The sequence below is a fragment of the Hyalella azteca genome, unplaced genomic scaffold (assembly GCF_000764305.2).
Source record: "Hyalella azteca isolate HAZT.00-mixed unplaced genomic scaffold, Hazt_2.0.2 contig10411, whole genome shotgun sequence".
NCBI classification, from domain to species: domain Eukaryota; kingdom Metazoa; phylum Arthropoda; class Malacostraca; order Amphipoda; family Hyalellidae; genus Hyalella; species Hyalella azteca.
The window spans coordinates 174325-184514 of record NW_025940453.1 but is presented as its reverse complement, the minus strand read 5'-3'; the positions used below and the strand labels follow the sequence as shown (position 1 = coordinate 184514).

At 37.9% G+C, this 10190-nt stretch overlaps 1 protein-coding gene across 1 annotated transcript; it reads left to right on the top strand.

Moving 5' to 3' along the window:
* Positions 1-2513: 2513 nt before the first annotated feature.
* LOC108680559 (cytochrome P450 2L1) lies at positions 2514-9799 on the top strand. Its single transcript, XM_018169415.2, has 11 exons — positions 2514-2637; positions 3176-3275; positions 3585-3718; positions 4125-4346; positions 6035-6237; positions 6506-6623; positions 6744-6847; positions 7425-7501; positions 8473-8590; positions 8885-9029; positions 9298-9799. The coding sequence occupies exons 1-11, from the start codon at positions 2556-2558 to the stop codon at positions 9480-9482; spliced, it is 1488 nt and encodes a 495-aa protein (XP_018024904.1). The 5' UTR covers positions 2514-2555; the 3' UTR covers positions 9483-9799.
* Positions 9800-10190: the final 391 nt, after the last annotated feature.

The following is a 10190-nucleotide window of genomic DNA, read 5'->3' as shown; positions in this document are numbered from 1 at the left end:
CAATAAATAAAACTCGGTGTAGGTCAAACGGTACATGGTTTATAGCAGGCTTCAAGCGTACTGCTATATGAACCGTTGCAGTCTTCATGTATTCAAAAAATTTATAGATCTTGGTGCCTGGTAATGAAACACTTTCTTAGCCAAAGCCCAAATTGAAGGCGGATGGATGTAGCGCTGATACTTAATTTTGCCGGGCAAATCTGGGTCAGTATGACCCACGCAACAGCAAAAAGTGTATCTGGGTCAATATGACTCATGCACACAACCGCAAAAAAGTGTATCGCCATTCGTATGAGACGTCTCTAATTTCTTTCAGTGTGCTCGGAAGAACGCCGTTTGACGTCTAAAGCGGCGCTTTAGCGACCGGTTTCCCACTGAAATCTATTATTATTATTCTACGAAACATTCATTGTGGCGTCTGGTTCAAACGAACTTCGAGGGCACATTACACACATGTTTAATAGCAAGCCATAAGTATATAGACACGAGAAAAAATGACACGAGGTAAAATTGACTAGAAGAAGTGAGCAAATGAATGCTTCTAGTAAAAATTGATAAGCGCAACGAACATTTAATTTGGAGGTGGTATCGAAAAATCTTAGTTAGTTCTTCAATTCGGCCGAGGAAATTGTGGAATTGCGAAGAAATGTGCCGTATTAATTTCCTGTTTTCACCGCCACTGCACGGTTATCGACACCTGAGCTCATTCTGGACATTTTTGATTTATATTTAGGCAAACAAGGCCTGATACGCAAACAAGGCATGTTTAAGTAACGTTTAATCTCCACCTAACAGTGGAGAATAAAATTGAAAAAACTAAAGACTCTATATATTCCCTCATCAGGAGCCTCATTCTTGTTGTGGTCTGAGATTCCAAGTTACGGAAATAAAAATAAGATGTTCACTTTTATCATAATTTTTGGTGAATACTCACGATTAGGCCGACACAGAGTTGCAGACTATGATCACAATTTATTTTGAATCTAATTAATTCAATAAAACCCTCCCGATGCAGGCGTTCATTCATTCTGACGAGGAATGGACACTGAGGAAAATTAATTAACAATTTTATTTACTGTATAGGTACGACAATTATGCATAACTGAAAATTGAACAATAATTTAATATGACATTAAGTGAGGCCTCACGTTAGGTAAGGCTCGTAATTTTTAATGATTGTTAAGCCTATAGGGCTATAAGCCTATAGGCTTAATTAGGCGAATTTTTCGAAATTCAGATTCCCAAGATTTTTATTGAAGGGTCATTTGAAACCATAGTTTCGGCAGGTATGACATGAGAAAGGTTAGGTATCTACTATAAATATTGACATAAGAAAAACAATAAATAAGCAAAATTAATTCCAAGTAAACCATGACAATTTCACGTCAATTTAATTACGAACGACTAACAAGTTGCAGCACTAAGTCAACTCACCGAAATATTACGCCACTAAGACAAATACGAAGTGCAAGTGACAAACTTACATCAGGTAAACTTCGGACGGACGACTGAACGTCTGAACTAAAGGACAACGTGATGCATACCTGTTAAATTGCGATTACAAAGATATATTATGATTTTATCAAAGATATTATCAATGTTTTAGAATGGAAAATTAGAAGAGTAAATCTCATATCAAAAGTATTCTGGTCCATGCTATTCTGCCTTATCTCGATTAAAAGTCACTTTTTAATAGCCATATAAGTGAGACACTGATATCGCATGCTTGTTCAATTTTGAGCGAGTTTAATTAAGTTCCAACGGAATTTCCCGTTTAGACTCACGTGGAGTCTAATGTGAGTTTCAATATTTTTAGTAGATGATGAAATGAAACAAATTTTTCTCTCAATTTAAAGGTAATTATCCTTTACGGGAATGTGAATGGCCAATACGTGTTCGTAATTCACATAAATCGAACAGAATTCTTGTGTTCAAGATTCCGATACATCGGATATAATTCGCTTAAGTACAAGTTACGAGGCTACTTCTTCTCAAGCCCTTGCATTCGTTGATGAGATGTTTACATGATTGTTTACTCTAGAAGACATAGATATGAAGCCTCGATAATCAGGGCTGCAATCTATAAGTACATATACATATAATGTCCAAAATGAGTTAAGATAGAAATGTTGATCGGAACATTTTCCCATTAATGTTACTCGTACTCAAGATGGCTTTCAACGGTACTTATATTATGCCACTTTTAAATTTTTTAGCCATCAGTGTCACAACTCAAGTTGCCATTAATCATGGCACCTTGGTTTAATGGGGAATATTATATAAAACAATGGTGAATATTAAATATAATATATTAATCACACAAGTACCCCTCGTTTTTTCTTTATTTCATTGTCTCACATCGTCTACATAAGGCATATGTAAACCAGCCCACGATGCCTGAGTGGATGAGAATGAATATAAAATTTCTTAAATTAAGAATAAGCATCGGCCAAGTCTGAATAATTCAGACATTTATTGGCACGCAAAATATGATTTTTTAACGTTCATAAGTTGTTCATAACAGATTAAATATTTTCAAATTCAATTTCTAGATCATGTTTCTCGAAATTTTATTGCTCGTCCTCTTGTTGGCGCTGTTGAGTTTTCTCAACAGGAAGCCTTCGTCAATGCCTCCAGGTGAGTCAAAACTATCTTAATTAATTCATGATTTAAATGAGCTCTAAGGCAACTTTGAAAGCAATGAGCTTCTGGCAACTGAAAGTAATAACTGCACATGAAACTCGCATACACGTCAACGTAAGAATTTATAGTTGAGAACCTCTGAAAATATTCGTACCTGACAGACATAACACATGGGATCCACATTCACGACGGCTTTAAGATCAAAGAATGCAGCTTTTAACTCCTACACAAACTATAAAGTGAATAAAAACTATAAACTATAAAGTCAATAGAATATAATGGCTATTCTCAGCTTGACAACTAATGAATTCTAATATGCATAATCAAATTTTAATTATTGTCTTACATTCCGGTACTCAAATTTAGATAAACACAAGAGCTTAGATACTGCATTAACTTATATAATTAAATTAAATAAACTTGATACTCTTTATAGCTCAGAAATGTATTAAGTATTGAAAGAATCGTACATCAATAATGCATGCATAATCAATAATGAGTTAATAAACGCACATGCTTGATATTCCTGAAGGTTCTTTTGGGTGGCCGGTGATCGGAGAGCTGCCACCAAGAAAGCTGTCCCTTTCTGAGCACATGAAGAATCTGAGCCGACGATATGGCAACATCTTCACGTGAGTTGCAGGCGACATGGCAACATATCGCCGTCATTTTTCCGGTGGTCTGGTTTTATCATATCGTGATTTGCCCCCGATATGACTAAATCTTCACGTGAGTTGCCGGCAATATGGCTACATCTTCACGTGAGTTGCCGGCGAAATGGCAACATCTTCACGTGAGTTGCCTGCTGTATGGCAACATCTTCACGTGAGTTGCCTGCTGTATGGCAACATCATCACGTGAGTTGCCTGCTGTAGGACAAAATCTTCACATGAGCTGCCTGCTGTATGACAAAATCTTTACGTGATTGGCTCTCATTCCAGAACGAAGTGGGGCGCCCGCACGTTTGTCGTGTTCGCAGACTTCGACCTCATCAAGAAAGCCTTCCAGCATCCAGACTTCCAGGGGCGGCCTGACTTTTTCTCCTTCAAGCTCCTGCAAAAATTTGGACGAAGAGGTTAACAAGTGTTCCTTTCACGTCTAAAGTAAACACGGAATATTTTTACATGATAAGGTTGATATATGCATAATAAATTTCTTTTAGTGACCGCACGCAAGCCACACATCGGTTCCATGTAATAAAAGTTGGTTATTCGAATGGTGACAATCGTAGCCCGTGCGGATACAGAAATAGCATTATATAAAACTGTAATTTTATACATTAATAATTTATAAATGAAATCAGTCTAGACTAATTTTGGTCCAAGTGAATGGAATTTGTATGTATTAGCCGTGATATTCATGGTCGGTGCAGACACATAATTAAAATTGTATATAATGATAATTTTATATTTTAACAATTGATTAATAACTATGCTAAAGACAAATATCGATCCCGAATTACTGAAAGCTATTTGTTTCAGGCGTGGCATTTACGGATGGGGCGGAGTGGTCCGAGAATAGACGCTTCCTGCTGCGGCAGCTCAAGTCCCTGGGGATGGGCAAGACCGTCCTGGAGGACTCCATCCAGCAGGAGGCGTCGTTGCTGGTGGGGCACCTCGAGAGGACCTGCCTGGACAAGCCTGCCGTCATGGACTGCGCCATCAACACGTCTGTTGTCAACGTCATCTGGCAGATGTTCGCTAGTAAGAACTGGTCTACTGACAACCACTGATTTATTTTTCAATTTCACTAAAATCAGTGAAGAATATCAAGAGACTTGTATGTAGATGGAAATTTTTATAATTTTAATGTTTCTAGACGGGCTTATTGTTAGAGGAATGTCGAAAGTTTGAAATGCATTAACGTCGGATAACGCAGGAATATATAATATACTCAATTTTAAGTAAAATATGTAAAAAGTACGTTTTTCCATCGTTTAAACACCACCATGTCCACCTGTCCCTCCCCGACGTCTGGTATCTTCGTTTTTGTAAAGGAATGCTGACATGGGCCACAAATTAATCTCTTCTCTTAGCTCCGGAACGAAAGTCTATAACATGCGAGCTCAAACATCCTTCTATCTTATTCTACATGTTGCGCTGGACTACTGTTAACTGGTCCAGCTCCGTACTATGTAGAGTGGCGAACTGTTGCCTACACTTAGTATCTTCGGCATTGAAGAATAAGCCTGGATAGGCCTGTCGCCGATTCTTTTACTTTTCTTGCTGGACTGGCCTTTTGATCAAATCTTTTCAACGGATGGTAGATTTAAAATTGCTTCTAGATTCCAGTTGTTCTGTAGGATACGAGGCATTTTAAGACTAAGCATATGCTCCTGCATGGCCTTGTCTAGTCTGTTCTTGAACGCATTCATACTCGGAGCGTCAACAATATCTTCAGGAAGGCTGTTCCACATGTCGGTGACTCGAAGCGAGAAGAAATGTTGTCGCGTGGATAAGTTGCACCGCAGTTTTTTTAGTTTATAGCTGTGGCCCCTGGTGTTGGTTCTTGTTTACTATACTTCGTAAGTATTTACCCAGCATTGCCTAACCTCTACACTTAACCACGCCCCTCTACCCCTTATCGCCTCGAATGACTGAGCTCACACAACTCGTACAATTCTGAACTAACTTTATTCCACACTCACGCAATATTAACGAACAAAGAGTTAGTTACTGTAACTGAAAATTTCAGCTGTGTGCTCTAGTTGCATGCATGCCAACGCCGCAACTATCAAGGCCATGCGTCGGGATTATCTTTTTGTGGGATGGTCGTGTGGTGCAGAGGCAGGTTGACGCAGTGGCCGAGTAGTTGAAGGCCTCTAGAGTGAATAGTCCCACTAGTGCGACATCCTTTAGAGGAGAGGCTACACTTAAAACTATATTGAGATACTTTATCCAAATGGCGAAGCACTTCTTACCCTTGTGTGGGCCATCTTGACCTAGTTTTGTCCAGTAAAACGACGTATCTGTGATACATGCAGGATGTCTGTCAGTATCTGGACAATGTGATCCATTCATTTTCTAAGCGTACGTTTATTTGATGTTTCTTAACGTTAACCTGCCGGACATCGGCTTCTCGTTTTGTGTCCTTCTGCTCATATTCATACTGATTTTTCCCTAAAAAAGGTGAAAAGCCTCAGGCTCGAATTCTCTCAGAACCGCACGCATTTCTGCGCCACTTAAAGAACATGAAAAAAATTAAAGCGATCACTGCTCATTGGCAAATGTTTGTCAGTTTTCATGTACAGCTGGTAATGTATTCTACTGGACTTCGTAGATCGTCTCTTGTTTATATACATTGTTTATTCAACTACCATTATATACATTTCAATATTAGAAGAATGATTACGAATTTAGCATGTATTTTATTACGCTTAATATTTCCCGAGGTACTCGCTATGAAGTGGGGGACTCTGAGATCGTGAAGTACTTCGAGGATATGGATGTTCTCATCGACATTGTACAGAAAAGAATGTTCTTTCTGGATATCTTTCCTGTCTTGACGAATGTGCTGCCAAAATTCATACTGAACATGTTCGTGGATGTGAAGCTCGCTGAAAGATACCTCCAAAAGTTGACTAGAATGTCGGAGGTGAGCTGCAAAGCATTGAATTACTGGAGATGTATAACAAACAAAATTTATTCACAAATTGAATTATAGATTATTATGATGTGAATACTCAAAGAGGTTACTGTTACCTGGGCGCTTGTAGATGATGAAAAGCAGCAACATAAGCAGAAATGCCATCAGTTCTGCCGAGACGACATATTAGGCTTTGAAAACCAATTAGAATCAACATTAGAAATAAAAATCTATACCTGCTTTTCATCGGATTCAGTTCAGACTATGACCCACACAGGACAAAATTCGAGAACATCTGGCCTCCCTGGACCCAGGCAACCCGCGTGACGTCATCGATCATTTCTTGCTGGAAAAACCTGACCGCGACTCCACTGGCTACCTCACAGAACACGACGGTGCGTGGGCTTTAAGGCGAAGGTACTGATGATGGCTAATGATGGATGATAATAGCTAATTTAATTTTTAAATTTATATTATTCTTAAATTAGCCATGAAGCTGTATTGTTTGGTTGCAGCTGATCAACTGCACGGCATGATGATAGAGATGTTCATGGCTGGGTCAGAGACGACGTCATCTACCTTGCGCTGGATGGTCCTCCTCCTGACAATCTATCCTGACGTGGGTGCCCACTGTGACGTGCTCTACCCCTCGTCACCACTGTGACGTGCTCCACCCCTCGTCATCACTGTGACGTGCTCCACCCCTCGTCATCACTGTGACGTGCTCTACCCCTCGTCACCACTGTGACGTGCTCCACCCCTCGTCATCACTGTGACGTAGCTCCACCCCTCGTCATCACTGCTCTACCCCTCGTCATCACTGTGACGTAGCTCTACCCCTCGTCATCACTGAGACGTAGCTCTACGCTTCATTTATATTACGTACAACGGTCCATCAGTTCTGTAAAAAACTTTAGCCTTAATTTAATTAAGGCATCGTGGTTTATATGTTATTTAGTGACAGTTGTTTTCGTCAGAGTTGTTCAAATGTTAGTTTTCTCGAATTTATACAGAAATGGAAGGCATAGTCTATCACGGGTTGGGTCAGTGACAAATATTGAATTTTTATTATCATTTATTTATGTATTTACACCAAAGATGAAAATGAATTTTTTATTTTATTTATACCGTAAAATTTAATAGTTATTTACTCTTTCAGTATTCATTTTAAATTTTGATCAATCTCATTATTTTAGGTACAGGCAAAGGCACAGCGATGCCTGGACGAAGTCGTGCCTCTCACTCGCCTGCCTTGCCTGGCTGACAAACCACAGTTAGTGAATAAATCTTTTATTTCTTTATTATAAGCTTAAATTAGTGTATAACTATAGTATAGTTTTGCTGTTTTCTGATATGTTACGCTCAAACACTGATAAGCAACATTAGTGTTGTATGGAGTTCATTATAGAATATTGCAAATCTAGCAGTAATTTGTATTAATTATAAAATATCATGAAATTACTATGCATTCAGCCATTTATTCCAAGATCATGAAAAGCTACCAATCGTTCCGTTAGAAAATATGTGTGCAATAATTCTAGGTTAATTTCCAAAAACTTGATTGCCTAGGCTAGTCCTAGAGACATTTTATCAGGAGGCCTCAAAGCGAAGCATATCATAGATTTTAAAATAACTGCGACTTGTGTCGTGCGATTTCATTATAAATTTGAAATGTGTAGAAAATTTTCATGGCTCTCAGAAGAAAAAGTTGTCATGACACCATATAGCTTCACGTTAGTTAACCTACATTTGCGGCTCTTTTCATGAAATACAATGCATTAACAATGCTATCCTCGGCTATTTCTGACTAAATTAGGGCAATAATATGCATTTAAAAATTACTTTTTAAAGACAACACTTCTAAAGAATTCAATGTCTTTGTTGTTACACATGTACAATGAATTTCTAATTTTATTTTCATATATGAAAAAATAATTAAAAATTTTTTCAGTATATAAAAATTTTCTGAATTTTCAAAATTATTTATTCTGTCAACTGATTCATGCATTGTCTCTGACTTTATGCAAGTGTGCAAAATTTCAGATTGATTGGACAGGTAGAAGTGTGTTAAATATTATTATAAGATTTTCAGCAGACAGACAAACAAACAAGAAGTGAAGTTAAAGAGAAGTGTTGTAATAATGGATTAGCATGGCTATTTTCGGTTCTTTTCATGATTGAATAAAAACGATTATCGATTAATAAATCTGTTATATGAATGATAAAATGATAATGTGCCCGCAGACTGGAGTACGTAGACGCGATGTTGCTCGACGTTCTGAGGCTGAGCTCCCTGGTGCCCACGTCCCTCATTCATGGCTCCACCTCTGACGTCGTCTTCGAGGGATACAATATTCCTAAAGTTGTTAATGTGTTGTTAATGAATCACAATAATAGCTACAATATTCCCAAAGCTGTTAATGAGTTGTTAATGAGTCACAATAATAGCTACACTTTTCCAGAAGTTTTCAATGTCTCAACAATAGCTAAATTTTTCCTAAAGTTTCTAATCAGTCGAAATAGTAGCTACACCATTCCTAAAGTCTTGTTTAAATATTTGAAGTGCACAGCTTTTGCTTTGTATCTGAGCGAATTGATTTGAATTGAAACCCTAAGGAAGTGAATAATTCGTTTGCAAAACTTAATTGCCTGTCAGGGTACCTGCCTGCTGGTGTGCAGTGAACTCTGCCAGAAGAACAAGTCCTTCTGGGAGAAGCCCGACCAACTTTACCCTGAGCATTTCTTGGACGAAAATGGAAAGCTGGATGGCAAGAAAGAGAACTTCCTGCCTTTTTCAATTGGTACCTTAATGCTTTTATGTAATACTTGATTAATGCTTCTGTGAAGGTTGATATAATTGAATTTAGTTTTTTTCCGAGTCTAGCGAGAGGTCTAGTAGATTAGATCTGAAGTTGTAGTTGATCGAGCAAACGTGGTTTTTGTAATACCCAATACTTGATGCTCAGCTTTGTTTTTTTATCATTACCCTATAGTTAATAATCAGTTTTTTTTGTTATTACCCAATACTGAATAAAAACACCAAATTAATAAACAATATCGCCATGACAGGACGGCGGCAGTGTTTGGGAGAGTCTCTGGCGCGCATGGAGCTCTTCCTCTTCGCGACGGCCATCTTGCAGAGGTTCAAAATCGAGGCTCCAGAGGGCGCAAGGCTCGAGCCAAAAACTGACCCTTTTTCGACCGTATTAAACCTTCCGGTTAAATTCGAAGTGGTTCTCCGGAAAAGGATTTGAACCGTGGATTTTTGGCGAAAATTAAACTCTTCGAGTTTAAATTGATTCTCCGAGGAAGGATCAAATGTTGCGACCGTACTTAACCATCCGGAAAAATTCAGAATGATGATCAGGAAGAGGATTTAATCCGCCTACTTTGTTAGTCAACCTTCCTAGTCTAAATAGGTTCTGTAAAAAGGGATTAAGGTTGTGAAATTCCATCAATCTAATGCACTTATAAAAAACTTTTGAATTTTTTCAGGGTTCGAAGGAGTTATCAAGGATCGAATTGAAATTATTCACTATGTTCATCTGAGAATAATTTTTGTAAAACTCTGTAGAGGATATAACCTTAATAATTGAAACAAAATATTTCATCGTATGTCAAACTTTTCAGATTTTCTAACCTTCATATGTATGTATATCCCACATGGAGCCATGATGTAAAGTGTGGTTAAATTACCTGGTTGTAATCGAGGCCTATTCAATAAATAAAGTAACAACCATTTATCTATAATCAAATAAAGGATAAATAACAACGAGCTAATAACGACAACGATAAATAATACTAAATTTTCAAATACAAATAATAAACCGTTAGTTTCCTTAAACCAAAGTTCCAATAAATCTTTGACTTGTCTTACCAAAACATTTTTTATATTCAAGATGTGGCTGTCAAGGCCTCTGTATGGCAACATTCTAACAACTGACTTTGCATACCTAAATGCG

Excerpts from the sequence above, each read along its gene's own strand:
- LOC108680559 (XM_018169415.2), top strand. The coding sequence starts at position 2,556 with ATGTTTCTCGAAATTTTATTGCTCGTCCTCTTGTTGGCGCTGTTGAGT. Across the intron at positions 3,719-4,124 it reads GCAAAAATTTGGACGAAGAG|GCGTGGCATTTACGGATGGG; the intron begins GTTAACAAGTGT and ends TATTTGTTTCAG. Across the intron at positions 7,502-8,472 it reads TGCCTGGCTGACAAACCACA|ACTGGAGTACGTAGACGCGA; the intron begins GTTAGTGAATAA and ends ATGTGCCCGCAG.